Source organism: Salvia hispanica, chromosome 6 (genome assembly GCF_023119035.1).
Source record: "Salvia hispanica cultivar TCC Black 2014 chromosome 6, UniMelb_Shisp_WGS_1.0, whole genome shotgun sequence".
Taxonomy (NCBI): domain Eukaryota; kingdom Viridiplantae; phylum Streptophyta; class Magnoliopsida; order Lamiales; family Lamiaceae; genus Salvia; species Salvia hispanica.
Window position 1 is genome coordinate 9,366,549 of NC_062970.1, and position 22,920 is coordinate 9,389,468.

At 34.7% G+C, this 22,920-nt stretch overlaps 4 protein-coding genes and 1 long non-coding RNA gene across 7 annotated transcripts; 3 read left to right on the forward strand and 2 right to left on the reverse strand.

Moving 5' to 3' along the window:
- Positions 1–4,045: 4,045 nt before the first annotated feature.
- LOC125194201 (transcription elongation factor SPT6 homolog) lies at positions 4,046–11,028 on the forward strand. Its single transcript, XM_048092285.1, has 16 exons — positions 4,046–4,270; positions 4,370–4,459; positions 4,814–4,937; positions 5,064–5,139; positions 5,257–5,410; positions 5,499–5,634; positions 5,720–5,966; positions 6,039–6,221; positions 6,339–6,458; positions 6,748–7,134; positions 7,199–7,309; positions 7,407–8,186; positions 8,333–8,474; positions 8,610–9,784; positions 10,116–10,325; positions 10,472–11,028. The coding sequence occupies exons 1-16, from the start codon at positions 4,237–4,239 to the stop codon at positions 10,856–10,858; spliced, it is 4,356 nt and encodes a 1,451-aa protein (XP_047948242.1). The 5' UTR covers positions 4,046–4,236; the 3' UTR covers positions 10,859–11,028.
- Positions 11,029–11,099: 71 nt separating this feature from the next.
- On the reverse strand, positions 11,100–12,708 carry LOC125194202 (probable E3 ubiquitin-protein ligase RHC1A). Of its 2 annotated transcripts, none has more exons than XM_048092287.1 (2): positions 12,532–12,708; positions 11,100–12,151 (listed from the first exon to the last, which is right to left on the reverse strand). In XM_048092287.1, exon 2 carries the CDS (start codon positions 12,104–12,106, stop codon positions 11,240–11,242), a length of 867 nt encoding a protein of 288 aa, XP_047948244.1. In that variant the 5' UTR covers positions 12,107–12,151; positions 12,532–12,708; the 3' UTR covers positions 11,100–11,239. The 2 variants fall into 2 exon arrangements, with proteins under 2 accessions (XP_047948244.1, XP_047948243.1); XM_048092286.1 differs by having other exon boundaries at positions 11,100–12,225.
- A 3,443-nt stretch (positions 12,709–16,151) lies between these two features.
- LOC125196916 (probable WRKY transcription factor 41) lies at positions 16,152–17,665 on the forward strand. Of its 2 annotated transcripts, none has more exons than XM_048095581.1 (4): positions 16,152–16,257; positions 16,733–16,975; positions 17,064–17,171; positions 17,371–17,665. In XM_048095581.1, exons 2-4 carry the CDS (start codon positions 16,734–16,736, stop codon positions 17,504–17,506), a joined length of 486 nt encoding a protein of 161 aa, XP_047951538.1. In that variant the 5' UTR covers positions 16,152–16,257; position 16,733; the 3' UTR covers positions 17,507–17,665. The 2 variants fall into 2 exon arrangements, with proteins under 2 accessions (XP_047951538.1, XP_047951537.1); XM_048095580.1 differs by lacking the exon at positions 16,152–16,257 and adding an exon at positions 16,271–16,445.
- A 666-nt stretch (positions 17,666–18,331) lies between these two features.
- Positions 18,332–22,889, reverse strand: LOC125192767 (putative methyltransferase At1g22800, mitochondrial). The gene is made up of 11 exons (XM_048090409.1): positions 22,744–22,889; positions 22,562–22,642; positions 21,593–21,671; positions 21,271–21,412; positions 21,098–21,167; positions 20,638–20,702; positions 20,480–20,558; positions 19,645–19,732; positions 19,254–19,318; positions 19,026–19,115; positions 18,332–18,836 (listed from the first exon to the last, which is right to left on the reverse strand). The coding sequence occupies exons 1-11, from the start codon at positions 22,867–22,869 to the stop codon at positions 18,723–18,725; spliced, it is 999 nt and encodes a 332-aa protein (XP_047946366.1). The 5' UTR covers positions 22,870–22,889; the 3' UTR covers positions 18,332–18,722.
- LOC125192768 lies at positions 19,645–20,610 on the forward strand. The gene is made up of 2 exons (XR_007171468.1): positions 19,645–19,728; positions 20,476–20,610. It is a non-coding gene; the product is annotated as an uncharacterized LOC125192768 (long non-coding RNA).
- Positions 22,890–22,920: the final 31 nt, after the last annotated feature.

Genomic DNA, 22,920 nt, shown 5'->3' on the forward strand with positions numbered 1-22,920 from the left:
AACCCGTTAGGGTCAGACCCGAAAACCCGATGGGCTGGCCCGATAACCCGGTAAAATTTATATTTTTCAATTTTTTACTCCTAATTCGACACTTCGTTGACTAATTTTATGACATAGATAACTAAAAAAAGATAACTTTCAATTTTATGGTAAATATATAAATTATATATTGAATTTTTATTAATATAATAATTGTTAAATAAATTAATCTCACTAAAAGAATATTTAAATTTTTAACATGCATTAAAATTTCACGAAATATCACAAATATTACTCCCTCGGTCCCAGAAAGATTGTCTCATTTCCTTTTACACACTCGTTTCACAAAAATAATAATAAATAGTTAAAATAGAAAGAAAGTAAAGTAAAAGAAAGAATAATGTAGTGAATAGTCTTAACTACATTATTCTTTCTTTTATTTTAATCTCTTTCAACTTTACCTATTCATTATTATTATGGCAAAACAAGTGCAGAAAATGAACTGAGACAATCTTTCTAGGACGGAGGGAGTAGTATTTTATGATTGAGTTTAAGCATATATATCAAATTTATCATAATTAAATATTTTATATTTTATAAATATAACTAATTTTCATCATGATTTATTGGATTGTTCGAGCCTTAACCTTATCGGTAGCAACCCGATTAACCCGTCGGGCTAGCCCGAAACCCGAGCTTTTAGGGTTAGGGCCGAACTTTTACAACCTGAAAGAAATCACAACCCGGCAAGCCTGCACCCAATTGACCCGCAATCAGAGTAGAGTTGGCCCAAAACCCGATGGGCCGGCCCAATTGACATCTATTATCAAAACTATTCAATCACGTTTATAAAAATCATAGAATGGAGTTTATTTAGAAGATGGAACCATAGAAATTCAACGACAAATGTAATAAAAATAGAAAATAACATATTGAGTGAATGCAATCATAACTACAACATGTCATATATTTATAGACCAAGAAAAAAAATAAAATTTAATATAACTTTTTAACCTCACCAAATTTAAATAAAAACCAAAGGTTCCAAAAGTCTTCTCAATATTAACGTTTGCCATTAAGTACATGAAACTAATTGCATAGGGAAAGGTTTAAGTTGATTTTACAATGGTCTAATTTCAGTTATTAACATATGGTTCATTAAGTTCATGAATGGAAGGTGATTTTATTAACAATTATCACTAAATTAAAGTACTTTGATTGGTCCAAAATGGAAGTTAATTGAATTAGATGCAAAATTAAGGTAATTTAATATAGAATCAGCTGTTACATTGTTTTATTAATGGCACAATATCCATCTATTAACTACTTCCTCCGTCCCTGAAACTTTGTCCCATTTTTTCATTTCCGTCCGTCCCAAAAATTTGTTCACTTTTTATCATTTTTAGTAGTGGATCTCATATTACATTAACTCACTCATACTCACATTTTATTATAAAACTAATATATAAAAGTAGGACTCACATTCCATTAAATTTTTCAACTCACTTGTCATTACATTTCTTAAAACCCGTGCCATGTTAAAGTGGGACAATATTTTAGGGACGAAGGAAGTATTAATAAAAGTTACTACACGTTCTTAGCTCCAAATATGATTTATATGTTTTTAAAAATATTTAAAATTTTGTCTAAGATTCATAAATATTTAAAATCTCTCCCAAAACTTATACATATTCAAATTAAGGCCAAACTCGCCTTTTATATATGGATAGATAGATAGATAGATATATAGATTTTCAAAATTATTATATTATGTATTTTGATAATTAATTGACCTTCACAGTTTGCAGAAAATCAAAATTTTAATGATAGAGTCAAACATGTAGATGTTAGTGAACTTCAAAAATGGTCCCTGGACTATAGGTGTATCTTGAAAATAGTCCATGGACTTTAAAAATATCACCAGTAGTCCCTGGACTAAGGGTTAATATCAAAAATGATCTTTTTGCACTGTTTCGAGACGAAAATGTCCTTTTGAGGGGTTTTGGAGGGTTTGGGCAATCTGGTCTTTTTACACTTTTAACATTTTAAATCTGATATTATTTCAGTTATGTACTAAATCTGATATTATTTCAAACTTATCATTCTTCTTCCCTTTTGTCATCCTTCACTTTGTTTCTTTATTTCAATATTAGATTTAATTTATAAAATTAAATTTTAAATTTTGATTTTTAAATATCAATAATTTTTTTTAATTAAAACTATTAATTCATGGACACTATAAATATTGGTTAAAACTATTGATATTTGTTATTTAATATAATATTCAGCTGAATTGAAGAAGTACAGAAAAATAATATTAATCATGATGGAAAAATAAGAGTTATTTATTCTATTTAGCCTTCGTTCGGTTGTTATAATTACTTATGATTGAATATTATAAAGTTGACTAAAAATTTTATATAGGAGTATTTTTGTTGAAATTTTCTAGTCATTTTGATTATTTTCAAATTAATAAACGCAAATTATATTTGTCTTACATTAGATGCATATTTATTTCAAAATAAATCGTGTTATATGATCTATTTATGATTAAAGCTATAAAATATTGATTAAAACTAAGACGTTGTCATATCTTATTGATTAAATATTAGACACTATCAAATATTGATTATGACTATTAATTTTTGTTATTTATTAATTATTATAATTAAAAAAATTATTGACATTTAAAAACTGAAATTTAAAATTTAATTTTGTAAAATTAAATATAATATTGAAATAAAGAAACAAAGTGAAGGATGACAAAAGGGAAGAAGAATGATAATTTTGAAATAATATCAGATTTAGTACATAACTGAAATAATATCAGATTTAAAATGTTAAAAGTGTAAAAAGACCAAATTGCCCAAACCCCCAAAACCCCTCAAAAGGACATTTTCTCTCGAAACAGTGCAAAAGGACCGTTTTTTATATTAACCCTTAGTCCAGGAACTATTGGTGATATTTTTAAAGTCCAGAGACCATTTTCAAGATACACCCATAATCCAGGGACTATTTTTGAAGTTCACTCTAGATTTTATTTCATTTATGATTTATGATATTGTGGAAAAAGAAGAAATCTTACTTGAAAAATTCCATAAAGATCATAACCCAACATACATGAGAACTAATGATGTCATGAACTATATGTTTGTAAATTGATTATGGCTAGTTCTCCTGCCTTTTGCACATGTTATATGATTAATAAATTATTTTTGTTTTCTCTAATTTTGATTAAAAATACAGGTGAGAACTTAGGAGAGTTTGTGAATAATTCGTTAGATTGTCTTTTTTATTGCAAGTTGTTATCTCTTATCTATATTAGTTTTGATTTTGCATTATTGAATCATTGTTAAGTTGGTAAATCTGATTATTAGAAAAATAAAATTAAATATGAGTAAGAATCGATGGGAAAATATTGAGATTTGAATAATCGAACTTATTTGTATTAATGTGTTTGTAGACTATAAAGTGCTATATCGCATGATTTTTAATAATTTCTTTTATAACTTTTATATAGAACATATATTTGATAATATAGTTAATTATGGTTGATTGTTATAACGAATATATTTTGTAAATTTGTACGATACACATATCTTGTCATTAGCGTAACTATTAATTCGAACGTTTTTGTTTAAATTATGCGAGTGGATGGATTGAATGTCAAAGAAATTTTAGTGATGTCAATATCAATAATTCTTTTGTTAATGTTATTTAAAATAAGTTTTTCAAAATTTATAAATTAATATTTTGTTGCATGCTTCATTATTTTATATTTATATTTACAGTCTCATCATTTCGAAATTTGTTGAATTTTATATTGTGGTTGTAAAATAATTGTTATGTAGGAGTAGTATATTTTTAAATTTTAAATTCCGTATAGTAATACTCCATAATTTCTCAGCAGGATAAAATGCTTGAACATGTTTACTCGGCTTTATATTTATAAAATCTAATTTTCTAAATTTAAAAATAGAAAATAAATTTATGACATGATTTGTAAAATCATAGTAGAAAATAAAAAATCAGATTCGTATTCAATTGAAATTGAATGATTATAAGAACACAGGTCGCATGCAAACGCACAATTGGTGTGTGACTGTGTGTTGCTGGAACGAAATCGGAGGGTTTCCGGCTTTCCGCGGTTTGCCTCCGCCATTTTTCTAACGCTCGCGTTAAAATTGTGCGTAAAATTTTAACCACGCCTCTAGGGTTTCGCCTCATTCCTGAAGCAGTTTTTGCGATTTCACCTCAATGGCCGGAAAAAATGTGATCTCCGACGATGAAGGTACGATTTTCCTCAATTGTATGTATTTTGTCGAAATTTCGGGTGTGCTTGATATGTGGAGCTAATTGGGGGTCCTTCCGTGTTAATCACTATTTGCAGATGAGATCGGAGTCGAAGAAGAAGAAAGAGACGAGGTGCCTTATGGAGACCGAGGTGGTGATCGTAACGATGACGATGAAGAAGACGATGGTACGCCAATTTTCGTTCTCTCATATTCCCGAAAGCTTCTAGAAAAAAAACATACTCCCTGTTTTGAGTGAGTTTCGTTACTAAAATTGGATCAAAAACAATTTGGCTGAAGCACGACGAGGGTTCTAGTGCATGCAATTAAAAAGTAAACTTCATCTTTTTGGGGGTTGGGGGATATAAATCATGATCTGGATTTGGATAGAAATCATGTATGTGTTCTTGGAGTACTTACCTTAAGCAGACTAGAGATATAGTACATCTCGGTCACCTAATGTTTTATCTTTCAATTATTTATCGTTTAGACTGATGTGCTTATTGGTGGATATCTGTTGGAACTCCTCAATTTTTTATCAGAGGAAGTACGGGATGAATATGAAAAGGATGGATTTATAGTGGACGATATCGAGGAAGGAGAGGATGAGGAAGAAGATCAAGTTGATAGTGATGAGGAGCAGAAGAAAAGGAAACGAAAGAAAAGGTTTTTACTTTTATTCTTAATAACGAGGCCTTTTTTATTTGGTAGATTGTAGATATAAAACTTTTCACCATTACAGACAAAGACAGCTTATTTTTGTTCTCATGATAATCAATTGATTGAACATAGGGATCAATTCATGCTTGATGAGGATGATTACGAACTCCTCCAGGAAAGCAATATATCTGTCAATCGTCCAAAGCTTGTCAGTTCATCATCTTTTATCCTTTTTATAGTCTTTCAGCATTTATGCCTTCAATTTTTGACTGCAGGAAATCTTGGATTTTACTCTGGATTTTGAGTTTTTTTTATTAATTATCAGGAGAGTAAGAAGTTTAAGAGACTGAAAAAGGCTAGACAGGATGCACAAGAAGATCCGTCCAGGTTTTCAGATGAAGAAGAATTTAATGGAAGTGGGAATGCTAGGCGTACTGGTGAGGAGAAGCTCAAGCATAGCTTTGTTGGTGATGATTATGGTAAAAATTACCAGTGCAAGTATTTCCTTCAATGAGCTTTTAGAACTACAGGATCATCCTTGACCTTGGGTTTTCTCAACTATCATAGGGCAACCTCTTGAGGATATTGCAGAGGAGGATGGACAGCTTGAAGAAGAAGAGGATGCAGACATTGGCGAGGAGGATGAGATGGCTGATTTTATTGTTGACGAAGAAGATGTTGATGAGCATGGAGCCCCTGTGAGGTATGTCCACAGACCCTATATTTGTATATGTGGATTTAGAATTTATGTTGTTATCTGTAAATGAACATTTCACATCTGTTTGCAGGAGAAAGAAACCAAAGAAAAGCAGACAGCGCCCAGGGATTTCTTCATCCGCACTCCAGGAAGCACATGAAATTTTTGGTGATGTTGAAGACCTGCTTAGGCTGCGGAAGATAGATGTGAGGGACAGCTTTGGTGAAACTAGCGAAAGGAGTCTTGAAGATCAGTTTGATCCTAGTGTACTTTCTGAAAAGTACATGACAGAAAAGGATGATCAAATTCGGGAAATCGATATTCCTGAAAGAATACAGGTATACTGAGTATCTTGTGGCATATGATCATATGCTATTTTTATGGTTGTAAATTCATACCTTTCTATGTAGATATCTGAAGGAAGTACAGGCCACCCCCCAACAGATGAGTTTAGTGTCAAAATGGAGACCGAGTGGATATGCAATCAACTTATCAGTGGTGTGCTACCTTTTTTCAACAGGAGTGGTATTCATGATGAGATGAAGCGGCATATAGCTAGATTCTTGGAGTTGATTCACGTTCAGAAGTTAGATGTATGTTTTTGTAAGAAAATTTGTTAATATCGTTAATTACTTCATATCATATTAAATGACTACAATGCAGGATAAGTCTCCTATTTGTTTGCTGACCTATTTATATCCATATTGTAGGTCCCATTCATTGCCATGTACAGGAAAGAGGAAATATTAAGCCTTTTAAAGGATCCAACTGAACCTGAAGCTGGTATTGAAAATGATATTAACCAAAAGCCTGCACTGAAGTGGCACCAGGTGCACATTTCATATCAATTGCTTATTCCTTGTTCTTCTATCTCCTCTTAAGCATGGCTTAGTGGTAGGTAACTGTTTTAAGTCCAAAAGTCTTGTTCCCTTTCATCGATATGTTTGCTTGTCACTATTGTGCTTGGTTATTTATGAAAACCTATGAAGTAGCTAAGATAATTTCATGTTAGAAAATTTTGTTTGTAATTTGTGCATTTGACTTTCAATACTTTATAGATAGAGGACCAGCTTGCGACTTTATGGAGACACTAAAAGTAGTATTGTCATTGTGCTGCAGGTTCTTTGGGCAATTCAGGACTTGGATCAGAAGTGGCTTCTTCTTCTGAAAAGAAAAATTGCTCTTCAGTCATACTACACTAAGCGGTTTGAAGAAGAGAAAAGAAGAGTGTACGATGAGACACGCCTAAGATTAAATGAACATCTCTTTCAATCAATCACTAAGTCGCTCGAAGCTGTTGATTCAGAGAGAGAAGTGGATGATGTAGACTCAAAATTTAATTTGCATTTCCCTACAGGGGAAGCTGTCCTAGATGAAGGGCAGTTTAAAAGACCAAAGAGAAAATCACATTACAGCAGTTGTAGCAAAGCTGGGCTGTGGGAGGTTGCAAGCAAATTTGGTTACAGCTCTGAGCAATTTGGTTTGCAGATATCTCTGGAGAAAATGGTAGGAATTTTATTTGTTAAGCCCTTCATTTATGGTTTGATCAAGTGGGCTTTGTTCTTTCCAGAGAATGGATGAATTGGAGGATGTTAAGGAAACACCAGCGGAAATGGCTTCTAATTTCACCTGTACAATGTTTGAGACACCTCAAGCAGTGTTGAAAGGTGCAAGGCACATGGTATGGAGAGATTTTATTATTTGGTAGTAATTGTTTTATGCAGGGATGGATTTTATATAGTTTAAACTGTATTCTTTAACTTCTCTTGATAAAACAGGCTGCAGTTGAGATTAGCTTTGAACCCTGTGTTCGGAAACATGTCCGCAGTATCTTTATGGACAACGCAGTAGTGTCAGCTAGTCCTACACCTGATGGAAACACAGCTATTGATTCTTTTCACCAGTTTTATGGAATTAAGTGGTTGAGGGACAAACCACTTAACAGATTTGAGGATGCTCAATGGCTTTTGATTCAGAAAGCTGAGGAGGAGAAGCTTTTGCAAGTTTCTATAAAGCTGCCTGAAGTAGTCCTTGATAAGTTAATAAGCGACTCGAATGATTATTATTTGAGTGATGGTGTAAGTAAATCTGCGCAGTTATGGAATGAGCAAAGGAAACTGATTCTTAATGATGCATTAAACAATTATCTTCTTTCTTCAATGGAAAAAGAAGCAAGATCACTGCTGACAAGTAGAGCAAAATCATGGCTACTCTCAGATTATGGGAGGCTATTGTGGGATAAAGTATCTGTTGCACCATACCAACGGAAAGAAAATGATGTCAGTTCTGATGAAGAAACTGCACCCAGGGTTATGGCTTGCTGTTGGGGCCCTGGAAAGCCAGCGACAACCTTTGTGATGTTGGATTCATCTGGAGAAGTTTTGGATGTATTGCATGCCGGTTCCATCAGCATTCACGGCCAAAGTGGCAATGAACAGCAACGTAAAAGAAATGATCAGCAGAGAGTGCGAAAGTTTATGATGGACCATCAACCACATATTGTAGTTTTAGGAGCTACTAATTTGTCTTGTACACGGTTGAAGGATAGAATATATGAGGTACACAGTTGCATTAATTATTTGGTTCTTATTATCACATAGTTGTCTAAAGTAAATCTCTTTTCCTGTTATTTTGAATTCCTTTCTCATTACCTCTGAAAAGTATCTGAGGTGACTCTATATATTATTGCCCATTCTGTCATCAGATAATGTTCAAGATGGTGGAAGATAATCCTCGAGATGTTGGCTATGAGATGGATAATCTGAATGTTGTCTTTTGCGATGAATCTCTTCCGCATCTGTATGAAAATTCACGCATCTCAGTTGATCAGCTTCCTTCACAAGAAGGTATATTGAATTCTTTTGCATGGTAACTTGTCCCTTTTGCCACACTTCATGTAGATCGTGCTGCCTCCATAGTACTATGCCAGTTTCTCTGTATTGTTTTTTTTTCCAGCTTATTTATCCCCCCCCCAATTTCAGGTATCATTAGACGTGCTGTGGGTCTTGGACGTCATCTTCAGAACCCTTTAGCAATGGTTGCCACATTGTGTGGGCCGGGTAAAGAGATATTATCTTGGAAGCTTAATCCTTTGGACAACTTTCTTACTCCTGATGAGAAGTATGGAATGGTTGAACAAGTGATGGTTGATGTAACTAACCAGGTGGGCCTTGATATTAATCTGGCCGCCAGTCATGAATGGTTATTTGCCCCTCTACAATTTATTTCTGGGCTTGGTCCCAGAAAAGCAGCTTCTCTCCAGAGGTCCCTAGTAAGAGCAGGTGCCATCTTCACTAGGAAAGACCTGTTGCAATCTCATGGGCTTGGAAAAAAAGTTTTTATTAATGCAGTTGGCTTCCTCCGAGTGCGACGTAGCGGATTGACTTCCAGTAGTAGTCAATTTATTGATCTGTTAGATGACACCAGAGTTCATCCGGAATCATACATTCTCGCACAAGATTTGGCCAAGGATATTTATCTGGAGGATGGGAATGATGATGCAAATGATGACGACGATGTCCTGGAAATGGCAATCGAGCATGTCAGGGAAAAACCACATTTACTGAGAGCTGTAGATGTTCATGAATATGCTGTACAGAAAAATCATCTGAACAAGAAAGAAACCCTTAACGATATTAGATTGGAATTGATGGAAGGCTTTCAGGATCGTCGTAGTCCATTTGCAGAACCATGTCAGGATGAGCTGTTTCACATGATGACCGGTGAGACTGAAGAGACACTCTCTGAAGGAAGAATTGTGCAGGCCACGGTTCGAAACGTACAAGCTCAGAGAGCAAGTTGTGTCCTTGAATCTGGATTAACTGGCATCCTCAGTAAGGAGGATTATATGGATGATTGGAGGAATATCCATGATTTAAGCAATAAGCTGCGCGATGGTGATATTTTGACTTGCAGAATTAAATCAATTCAGAAGAACCGCTATCAGGTGGTTTTAACTTGTAGAGGAAGTGATATGAGGAGTAACCGATATCAGAGTCACAGAATGACAGATCCTTACTATCATGAAGAACGCAGCACTTTGCAAACTGTGCAGGAAAAAGCTCGCAAGGAGAAGGAGCTTGCTAAGAAGTGTTTCAAGCCGAGGATGATCGTTCATCCACACTTCCAAAATATAACGCCTGATGCAGCGATAAAGGTTTGTTGTAATCCTCTGTTGTAGTCTTTCGTGATTCATTTGTGGGTCTGCTTATGTGTTCTGATATTTATTGGGAATTTGGAGTGCATAATCATTTTTTATTAGATTTGATTTGGTGTGATCATCACCTCTTAATCTAAGGTACATTCGCATGTGAAGTGTAATTCGTAACTGGTGAGGCTTCATTCTATTGCGTCCAAATTGTGATTATTGTGCCAAAAATGCATTTACAATACTTTGTAGTAGTAATAGCCTACTGCATTGCTACTAACTCTTCCTTCAATGCTTCTATGTCTTTTGAGTTCTGACACCCTTTGATTCCTCTCATCAGTTTTTGGCTGACAAGGATCCTGGTGAAAGTGTCATACGTCCTAGTTCTCGTGGACTATCAATTTTGACATTGACGATGAAAGTTTATGATGGGGTATACGCTAACACTCTCATTGAAGAAGGTGGAAAAGAGCATGGGGATATCACCAGCTTGCTTCGAATAGGGAAAACACTGAAAATCAGAAAGGATACATTTGAAGATCTTGATGAGGTGATTTACAAGAGCTGCTATTTTGGAGACTGACTGATCATTGTCTATGATGTTGTGTAAACTGAATAAAATATGTTTATACGCCATTTCCAGATTGATATTGTCTTTCCTTGTAAGCACACAAGTTTGATTAACCCTTCTTGCAGGTAATGGATCGTTATGTGGATCCACTGGTAGCTCATTTGAAGTCCATGCTGAATCACCGGAAGTTCCGGACGGGTACCAGAAGTGAAATTGAAGAGCTCCTCAGAATTGAAAAGGCTGAGGATCCTAGTAAAAGTGTATATTGCTTTGGAATATCTCATGAGCATCCTGGCCTATTCATCTTGACTTACATAGTACATGATTCTAATCCTCAGCATGAGTTCATAGGTCTCTATCCGCAGGGATTTAGTTTATGTAATCGAATGTGCAAGGATATTGACCGTCTTTCGAATTATTTTAAGAAACTTATCACTGGCGCACGTGATCCTGCTCAGTCGCTACCATCAGTTGCTGCTATGGTGCCAATGAGGAGTCCTGCTATGGTATAAATATCTACTCCCACGAACAGCGGTGGTTGGCTGACCTTGTAAATTTTTATACCTCTTCTACTATACTGCTATTTTGAATAGGCGTTTACCTCCTAGCGTTCTTTCTTCAACAATTCACTCTCAGCTGGTCCTATGCTAAATATTTTATTCTAATTTCTAGATTTGAACCATGATAAAACTGTCGTGTCCCCAACTCTACATTTTGCTGTAATGGAAATATGAAAATAAATGGAAGTGATAATAATGCAAAAAGGCAATATGCAGATGAATAAATAACAATGATGAAGATTGAACATGTCCACACATTTATTCTATCACATGGATGATGAATACTAGGATCACAAGGGACAGCAGGATTTGTTGTTTTGTTATTGATAAAGATCAATATTCAAAAGGCCAGTACGAGTAGTCTTCATGCTGGTTATGTTCATAGTATGGAACTGGGATTGGTTCGACTGTCTCACCACGGTTAGAATTGGACCGAGATGAACGAAAAGGCCACAAGAAAGACCACCTCCTCCTCCTTCGCGTTCCCTGACTCTCTGCTTCTGCTGCTGCTGCTGCTGCTGGTGTTTCCTCTCTCCGACTCCATCTCCTGCTCCACCTTCTGCTTCTTCGGATTTGGCCCCACAAGTTGTGACTATTGCAGTCGTTGTTGCCTAGTTGCTGAGTGATCAGCTCCTGGCGACAGACTGGACACGAAGCTCGTTGCTCTAACCATGGCACTATACAATCCGAGTGGTACAAATGCTTGCACGGTAACTTCCTCACCGGGGATCCCAGTTGGAAATCTTCTCTGCAAACAGCACAGGTCGAGTCAGCACGAACATGCTTCTTCAAAATCTTGATGGTTGGTAAGGCATCAATGGAGGATCTTGAGGCCGGGGGAGGCACGCGTTGATCACTCTGCGTCACATGTTGGAGAAACTCCTCGACTCCCGGTCCTACAATATAGTCACCCCCGGTTTCCCGTCTGAAACCAAGAGTCTCATTGAGAAACTCCAAAATGCCAGGCATTCTAACCGGCGTGTCTCCACTAAACACGAGAAGTGAATTGCCATCAATCGCCTCCGACCTTTGCTGCCTGAGGAAATTCGAGAGGGCTTCCATATACCCCGGCCTAGAGGTGTTCGTACTAATTGCATCATCGAGCTCTTGAACGAAGCCTCTTTCACAGTTGGCACAAACCAGATTGGGGCCAGTGAGAGAAACAGGTTCCTGGCAATTATAACACCAATGACTCGACATCTTTGCTCCTTCCCAAGCTAAGGTATTATACAAAAATGAATGAATCTGGTAAAACAAGGCCATAAACGATCAACAAAAAATCAATCCTCCTTTCATTCTCAATCACTCTTCAACTGCTACTACAAAACAAAACTATAAATCAATCCACTCACTTCAGTAATTTGCATTTAATTTAGGCAAGCTAAAAAGCGTTGAATTTCACCAAATGATTAAGGCATAATACAGCACCGACATTAGATCAATGAAAAGAAAAGCGATCGTGTCATTTAATTTCGCAATGCATTGATTGAGATTCGCAAACAAAAGAATATCAAGCTCCTACAAATCAAAGGAAATAGATGCATTATCTAAAAAAATACTGAATCCTACAAATCTAGTTACACAAAAATGAGGAAATGAAGCAACAAAATCAAGGAAAAAAGCACCTTGAATGTGAGAGGCTGTGATCCAGATGAATGAATCCTATACAAAATGGAGGCGATAACATTGCATTATCTGTAAAGTAAGATATAAAATATATGCATACACATTAAAAGCTTATGCTTGAGATTGGAGATATGCAGGAAAAGACTGCAAAAGCAACTGTGTGTGTGTGTTTTATAGCTTAGCGGTGTATTTGTGTTTCTTTATTGTAACGATAATTACACACACATGCCACATGACTTCTGTATTTTTCTAATTATAAATAATGTCTTTTTCTGTTGCTTCTATTGTGGGATTGGGCTGCACATGCAATGGGCTTCTTCCTCATTTCAACCAACCCATTTTCTGTTTTTCTTTTTTTTTATTTATAATCTTTTACCCCTTTCTTTTTTTCTCTTTGGGAATTTTGACTAAGAAAAGAGATTGCTTTATTCTATTTCTGGTGTGCTGTCTTCTTCATGCTCATGACTCATGAGTACTTGCCTTTTTTTTTTCTTCTTTTATTAGCATTTCTGTTTTAGTTGTATTTGGAATGAAACAATTTAAGACAGACCCTGAGATTTTTTTGGTACTTAAAAATATTTGTTTGCAGTTAGTGGCTGCTTTGTAGAATAACATCAGTAACATGTCATGTAGAAAAAAACATGCATTTTTGAATTCTGACTGAACAAGACAATAGAAGACCAAATGGGTACTTTTTGGAAAGTTCAATTATATTTGCTCATAGTAGTAACTAGTAAGTAAAAAGATATACATTGCTTCCATCCTATCTCAGCTCCTCCACTTCGGGTAAGTTCCATATCTTTAATTAAACTTTGTGAACTTTTTTTATTGCTGTTGCATTAGTAGTTATAGTCAAAAATGAAAGAGACAATAGAGTTTTAATGGTTCTCGAAAATACATCATATATTGGATTTTTGAATAAAATATATTTATTTTTGTGTTTATAATAAAACAATCTCAAATTACTTTTTCTAATTTCACGAGTAAAAGAAATAGGTCGATAAATAATGTACTATTCTCTCCGTCATAAAAATAGAAACTTTGAGAACAACACGGGTTTTAATGCAAAATTACTAGAGTAGACGAGACATAGAAAGAAAAGGTAATTGAAATATTATTAAGGAGAATGTGGTTCATCTCTAAGATAGAAAACTTACCAAATATAGAAAATGGCTAATTTTGTGAGACATAACAAAATGGAAAAATGAGACTATTTTTATGGAATTGGAGGACTAATCTTAATCTTTTAAGTTTGAATTTAGTATAAATAATTCGAGTAAAATCACGACATGATATTTACGGTCCTGCTACTATGCTTTTGTTGGAAGTTCAATTTATTCCTTTTGCGAATTAAGAATAAAATCCGAAGATTGTAGAAAGGAGGTACCATACGCCTCTTGTCACGAGAAAAAAATCAGTGGTCAATCATCACCAAGGTGTCAGTTCTATTTGGTATTTCCTACTAATAGATATTTGACAAATGGAAATATAAATAATGGAAACATTAAATTATATGGAAAGTTTCTTCAAATTCCATGTATAATAAATACACTATATATGAAAGAGATATTCATTATTCTATTTATTTAAATAATTAATCATCATCATAATTATTGTCAGTCATTTTATACGTAAATATAAAAAAAATGGTAGCTTTATATTAGAACATTATTTGTTTTATTTTATTATTAAATCATGGAGATGTCAATTAACTTTGATAAGATTAAAGTTTTTAATCGGGGATCACTATCACTTTTGTTACAATAATTTTAATTTTTTATAATTTTAAATTTAAATATTATTTATGGAATTTTTGTTTATGGAACTATTTTATGATATATTGAAAAGGATAAAATGTATTAATATTAGTTTTTAGATCATCTTATTATTTAATTATTTTTATAATTTAACATAGCACTTGTATATAATATTCATACAGTCAACGTGCAACAAAAATATTAAACAAAAACTACACTATATAATTAGTCATATAATTAATTTAATTTATACATTTCAGAATTATTTATATTTTTAATTTAATTTATAAGTATTTTACACTAATAAACTTGCCGTTATAATTATATGTTTTATTTATCTAGATTTTTTTATATACATAAATAAAGAGAAAAAAAATGTAATCATCTAAAATCTTAAATGGGTGACGTGATCTTATTCTGTATTTATGTTTAAGAAGGTCTCGACTATAATCATGAAAATTGGTTAAATATTAAAATATATAGTAGTGTAATGCATTATACATGGAATGGTAGAAGCTTTCCATATAATTTAGAGGGTTCCATATTTCATATATCTAATTGGAATTACAGCATCCACAGTGACGCAGATGTCCCAGCGGACTTTCCAAAAACACCTCATGCCACGTCATAAGAATCATCACACTTCACTGTCATATCATAAGGACATCTCACTGCACAATGACGGACATCCACAATAAAAATTTCGACACGAATACGGAGAAAATGCAACGATTTTAATTTTTGAAAAAAAAACATACATATTTAAATTTAAAAAAGTGCATAATTCACCAAAAAAAGAACCATCTCAAACCAAAAAACGATTCAAACAAAAGTACATGTTATGCCTTGAATCTCTATAGTTTGCCGCTAGCCGAACTGAGGTCTTGATGCCCGGTCAGCGAGTCAGGGAATCAAGGGGGAGACGCCCCTTGCAACGAGTTGTATATATAGAGTTTAAAAAAAATCAAAAATCGGGACGTTCGCCGGAACGTCCGTCGTGACAACGTCACGACGGACGTCGCCGGAATGCCATGGATCTGCGGTGTCCGCAGCGGACGTCCGCATCTGCCCCTCCCTCGCCTAATGGCAAACGTCCCCCGCGGACGTCCGGTGGGACATCCTCCATTGTGGATGCTCTTATGAATATATGTATTTCCATTAGTCAAAAATCTGTTGATAGGACATACCAAATAAGATTCACACCTTGGTGAGGATTGATCGCTGAATTTTTTAGAATTGAGATAAAATCGGGTATTATAGCCTTCTATGTACCCAATTTTCGAGATCGGATTATATCAAGTACTCTTTCTGTCTCAAAAAAGTTGAGTCACTTTTTTTTCACTCGTTTTGAAAAAATCGTACTACCTCTGTCCCTGAAAATTTTGGTCCGTCCCTGAAAATTTGATACACTTCACTTTTATCATTTTTGGTAGTGAACCACATATTCCACTAACTCATTCCTACTCACATTTTATTATAAAACTAATACTTTAAAAGTAGGAACCACATCCCACCAACTTTTTCAACTCACTTTCCATTACATTTCTTAAAACCCGTGTTGGGTCAAAGTGTAGCAAATTTTGGGGGACGAAGGTAGTAATAAATAGATAAAGAAGATATATAGTAAAGTAAAAGCAAGAATAATGTAGAGAAGAGTCCTACATTATTCTCGCTTTTACTTTACTTCACTTTAATTATTTATTATGATTTTTTCAAAACGAGTGTAAAAAAAAAGTGATTCAATTTAGTTGGGACGGAGGGAGTAGTATATTATTGTTAGTCGGGAATGAGTAGCATTTTATTAAAGAAAAAAAAATATATAAATAAATCATTTTTATCCGTTTAAACGTTAATAATAATGGAAGCAATCAAGCAGAACCGGACATTATATTGACTTCAAGATTAACAGTTCCTTATCTCCATTGATTGAGTAGCAGTTTTCAATAATTTTCTTCTCGAATTTCTCAGGTTCTTCATCTTCGATCTCACCACTAGCTATATCTTCGATTTCATTAAATGTTTAAAGATTTTCCGTTTTGGATCCATGTTTTGCCCATCTTGCTTTGCTTATGCCGAGTTCAATTTGTGTGATTCTTTCAAATCTTATAACTGTGTTATATTTGACTGATCTGCTGAACTGAAAGATGGGTAAAATGGTAAATATAGAAATTCAAACAGCCTATTTTGTTTCCTTTCTTTTCTTGTTGAAGTAGTATTTGTAAATAAATATATACTCTATCCGTTCGTAAATGATAGTCTTCTTTTTTCACTTTAGAGCGTTCCACAAAATTATCATACTTGTATTTTTGACAAGTTTTTTCTCGTTGGACCTTATTCTCCCACTCCAATCATTTTATTTTTCTGTTAGTTACCAATTTTGCATTAAAGTGTTTGCGTTCAAATGAAATTTGTAACTTGGTTTAAGGATTGGATATTGTGATAGGATGGAAAGTGAAGGTGCTGAGTTGTTGAATTCACTAGTTAGTGAGATCAGCAAAGGGATGGAGCAAGTGAAACAGCTTAAAGAGTCTTCTAATTCTAATAACAATGGAGTTTTGGACAAAATGTTGTCTTCTCATGAAGAGGCTCTATTCATTCTGACTGGCCGTGCTCCACAGCAACAATGTCACTCAGGGATATCATCGTTACCAGATCCTCCTGCTCCTGCAACTGCAAGTCTCAAAAGGTGTGATTGATTTGTCAACCACAAATCATAGGAGTACGTAATTTATTCTTCTTAACCACACTTGGCTTGGCTTGGCTTGGCTTTGTAGGAAAACTAGCATGGTTCCGGTATCTGGAGACTCATCACTACTACCCGACGATGGATATAGTTGGAGGAAGTACGGCCAAAAACATATCCTTGGTGCCAAATATCCAAGGTGATAAATTTTTACCAAATCACTCTTGTTGTCTTATAGTAACACTGCATAAAATCTCGTATTTATTCAAGTGGAACATATACTACTACTTGTTGTTGTGGTGGGAGGTGAATTAGTAAATCCCAGTCAAGTGATATTGCTTGTTTATTGACATCAATAGTCATATTATAAATCTAATGAAATAATATTTGATACGCAGAGAGTATTACAGATGCAGTTTAAAAAGTAGTGCCTCCTGTCCGGCTAGAAAGCAGATACAAAGGTTGGATGATGCGACTATGTTTAAGGTCACATACAGGGGACGACATGTATGCCAACAATCCCCCAAATCATAATCTTAGGACTCACAGAATCAACAACAATTTCTTCCTGCTATCCAATTGTAAAACCATTTTGAAGTCCATATGGGAATTCTACATCGTTTCGTGAGGGAAATTACATCATATTCTTATTCATAAAACAACATCGCTTTACTTAAATTATCAATTTTTCTACTTCCCGACTAAAGTTAGTCCTAGACTGAAGTTGAAAAGTTACTCTCAATTTATTAATTCCTCATTATACGTCCCAATTTATCATTTTTGTCTTTCCATAAATAATTGTCTTATTTGTTTTTAATTACTTTGGTAATGAATCACATATTCCTTTAACTTTATTGTATTTGATTATAAAACCCTATCATTTAAAAATGATAATTATTTCTATTTGCTCTGTCCCTTCAAATTAGAATTTTACTAGCAATTTTAGAAAGTTATATTCTCTTTAATAAGGTGGAACTCATTCTTCACTATTAATTTTCTTTCTCTCTCTCTTTTATCAATTGTGAATTAAAACTTGTATCATTTCAAAAGCTTCTAAAGATAAAAGCTAGAACTCGCATTCCATTAATCTTTTTCAAAAGAATGAGAACCACAAAGAAATTATAGCAAAATATAAAAACTAAATAATCTTATAATGAATTTACCTTAAGAATAATCATGAAGAAAAGAATCCCACAAAAGTGAATAAGTGCAAGAAGGCATGCGGATGGCACAAACAGAACCTTTTCTTTATTACAGATGTATAGAAACTTCCATTTTCCCATTAGATTTTTAAGAAATCCAAACATAAAATGTGAAATAGGAAATCTCCAAATGCAATATAACAGATGGATCATCACGTTAAGCGCGTACAACCCTCCAAATGATGATACAAATAAATTCATTACAACAAATTAATGATGATACAATTACAACATAGCAAATGGCCCATCACGTTATGCTTACAACCCTCCAAATGCATAGGATAAACCCAGTATATACTATCCTACTCACTATTAGCACATGATAATCAATTTAGTACTACATCAAAGGAAAGAATTCCATAGTCCATACACTGAAGAAATAGTTAGTTCAATTATCCCAAGTCCTCGTTTTTCGTTCTTTTTCTTCTTATTTTTCTTCTTCTGTGAAATCCTTAGCCCAATTAACCCTAAAAGGAAAGGGGGAGCCCAAACCCTAAAACCTCGAACAAGCTTTCTTCTTCTCAAACAAAACTTCCTTGGTCGACCCGCTACGTACCTCCACCAAACTCCTTGTGGATGTCCTTGAAAGATACTGTGGCAGAACCTCTCTTCTTAGCTCTTTGCTGTGATGGGTGCTCCCTCCACCCAGTCATAAATATGACCTGAAATGAGTTACGCAATCAAGCCCATGAAAAGAGGGAGAGAGTTTTCCCGTAAAACCCTGCAAACTAGCATGAGTGCAGGAAGGGGATAACTGTGGTGCTCAAGTAATATATAAACACAGTAGTGAACTCATCTGGCTCAATGCCGTTTTGGTAGCATGAGTTATATAATTTACAGTTTGAAGTTACCTGGAATGTTGCTGGGATAGTGCCATCTTCTGTACCAAACATCGATTCGTAAATGGCTGCTGTTGCCAATGCAGTATCCCTCTTTAGACTCTGATTCAGTTTAATTTCAGATGAAATATTAGAGTGACGACGAAGGCATATCTTGAAGCTAAACGTATCCTTCTTAAAGACATTAAAGAAGAATATCACCCAATTCTCAGAAAACGTTTAACAGTGAATAGGTCTTACTATGTTCCTTTGTAACAGAGCATTAGTTTCACCCATAGTTCGAAGATGTTCTATCAACTCCAGAGCTACCTTGAACAAATGAGTAAGCAGCAAATTATGTATGTCCAAAGATAAACTCAAATTATAAAAATATTTACAATTCACATCACTACTTTGCTACAATATCCCACGACCATACTAGATCTTTACATAAATACAGTCAGATTCCAAGATCTGCTATCAACTAATGAACGATAAACCGAAGAACAAACTGGGGAGTTCACAAGAGAGCGGAATTTTCAAGTAAGTCAAAGTAAGTTTAGTCATTAGTGGATATATTTGACTGTCTAAAGTAGTTACTCTCAAGCAACAGAAGAAGCTAGATCACGAAACCATCAAACATATCACATACCGCTGTTATATCTCACAGTATATTCATCTACATCAACTCCAGGAAGAGTGAATCCTGCCCTAGTTAAAAGATTTCCTGCATCACGTACCTATAAAATCAAATTAAGAATGCTTTTAAATCACAAGACAGTAAAAATTTATATTACTCCCTCTGTCCACCAAGATGGTGAACATTGATGATGACATGAATTCTAGTAAAATGTTGGGTAGATATTTGGTTAGGAAAAAGTGTCCCCATCAAGGACAATAATAGGTTCAAATGGTGGCCATTGGTAATTTTTTTTTTTGGTATAAGGATTATGAGGGTAAATTATAAGGACAGGTGGTCAAAAAGTTGCACATCATATGTGGACGCCTAATAAAGCAATTCTTTAACACTCTTAGGGTTGTTCGCTTCGCAAGATTGTATCTCAGGATTAAATATGTAGTGTGTTTGGTTCATGAGATTAAATCGCACAACTCAATCCTAGATGGATAATCATGTGATAATTAGTCATGGCCAACCCCCTCCAACTAAAATAATCTCACAACTCAATCCTAGATTATATCTTGGTACTATTTTATCTAGGAAACCAAACACCACCTTAGTGGACAGATGGAGTATCATTTTGTTTGTGTTGTTCATGAAGAAAGATCCACAAATGTAAACTATGAGCTGGATTAAACAGCACCAAATATGAAATATACTTAGAAAGACATGTTAATGTTCATGAAGTTTTACAAGACATCATATATTTCTGGATTGTTGAACCTGTTATCAATATCAAGACTTGTGAGTTGTGAGAACAAAAAAAACAACTAGAACAATCTAAATAGCATGAGATTGGCTAAGGTACCTGGGCCAAAGGTGACAACCGAGGACTGATTCCTCCTTCACGTTCCATTTGAGCCACAGTGCATGCTATTCTCAGCTCTCTGAAAGGGAAAAAAAAAACTAAAGCCTTTCACTAAACACAAAGAGCTCCAACGCATACAAACAGCTCGAAGATGTAACCTTAAAGTCTCTCCACCAAGAATAGCTCCTAGAAATAGGCCATCGGGCTTAAGAGACAATTTACTCTGCAACAAGTAGAATTAAGCAAATGGTTGTCATTTTGATGAAAATTAAAAGAAAATAAGTAAATTAGAGAAGTTCATTAGATCATCTCCAATCATACACTCATATCTCATTTTTGGTTCAGAAAAATTCTCCAATCATATTGCAACCTCAAACCCAGTTTCGCGTTTTTCTACGTAACAACACCAAATATGGGTGTGTACTGTAGCTATTGCAAAAATTTTGTGAGGCAAATACTCAAAAATGGTGTTGAGTTTGGTGCAAATGGTTTAATAAATATTACTTTTTGGTGTGACATATACTCAAAATTGAATTTGAGTTTGGTGTAAATGGTTGGAGATGGCCTTAGAACTCATGATGACCACAATAACTTAGATTACTGATGCACATCCATTACCTGTATCATGGCACCTGGGAGATCATTTGTCCAATGAAGGCCCAAGCAACTAATAACCAGGTCCAGGGAACTAAATAATCATTAAAATGTATTGAGCTAGTTATGAATTTTTTTACGATGATTTGTAAAGGTAAGAGTTATAAGATGCAAAGAAAATAGACCATCATGCATACCTTTCCTTCACAGGCAAATATTCTTCATCAGCAACAATGAAAGATGTTTCAACATTTTTGTTAGGTGAATTTTGTTCAGCCTGCTCACATAATTTCACCATATCAACTGAAGCATCCATCATCGTAAGCTTTTCAATACCACCTGAAAGAATAGAAACATTCCTCTGTTCTTTGAAAAAGTCAAGCTAAAATTTTAACTTGAGACACTGAACTCCCCTAACTCCAAGTTTTAAGTTGAGAAGTGCCACTGGTAATGCAGATTATACATTCACAAACTCGAACTAAAAAGAAATGAACAAGACTAACAAAATTTAACTCTCACCACGTCCGTTCAACAACCGCCTAATTGCTTCCAGAGAACCACCCATACATAATGCTGAAGGAAATGTCTTTTTACAGTCCTACAGCAACAGATAGAAAACCAATATGGAACTTTCAGGAAATCTCCCAAACTATTACCATTCAAGATATGTAAAGAATATGCAGGAGCACCAGCACCTTCGAACAGTACATAATCACAGATCAAGAAACCATACATTGGGAAAGTCCAACACAAAGACAGACAAGAATCTTTTGAAGACATAGCACATTATTGTGTACAAGAAACCAATTCAGAATCATAGTTCTATTCCAAAATCCGATAAATTAGGAGATATAGCTACTAATCAAAAGGTCTGTAGAAAAAGAGCACGTTTTTACATGCAAGATCATGAAACTAGTAGTTGAACTCATCACGGTTGGTTCAACACATTCAAGAAAGCTTAAACTACATCAATGAGTAAATGCCAATGCAGAATCATAAAGATAAGGCCATCATCCATTATAGAACTTATTGTTAACATTAACCCAGTAGCCACTTCAAGCCTAAGGTTCAAACTTCATACAACTCATTACCAGGAATTCTAAGTTTAGAGGTTGCATTTTCTCTCAGAATGTCAGCTAGCTTCACAGCACGACACAACACATTTCAAGAATGTTACCCCCAAACTATTTAAATATAGGGTAAATTTTACTTTAAACCTTAAACTGTACATGCTTTATCAAAAATATCCCAAACTATAGTTAAAGCTCAAACTATCTACTTTTTGTCAAAAATATCCTATGTCCGTTTGGCCAAAAATGGATACAGGAAACGGATATTTCTGGAGCAGTGTGCAAGCAAATGTCTATAATACTTGCATTAATTTTCAGCTTAAAAAAACACTACGATCCTCAAATAGTGTTAGAATCAGTGTGGTCAAACTGAGAATTATAAGTCATACAAAGTAAAAGTTGATTTGAAAAAAATCACCTCCAGCCGATCCAGCAAATTCTCAGCTACTGCATCCACCAAAGAATCCCCGGGGCGCAATAACCACGCGGCTCTATCGCGCTGTACATTGAGCATTATTTGAATAGAATTAGGTGAAGTAAAATCCAATGTAGCATGTCGATTAGCAAGTAAAATTGAAAGAGGAAATTGTAGGTCCGAACTTGTTTGCGCTTGAGATTGCGGTCAAAAATTTTGACTCTAGAGCCGTGGTGAGTACAGTAGGATCTCCCGTTCCTCCATAGCATACGGCGTGTATTTCTGAGGCAGAGATCGACGGCGCCGCTCATTTTCCAAATTCGCCGGAAGTCCAATTGCAGTGTGTTTTGGAATTTGGTTCA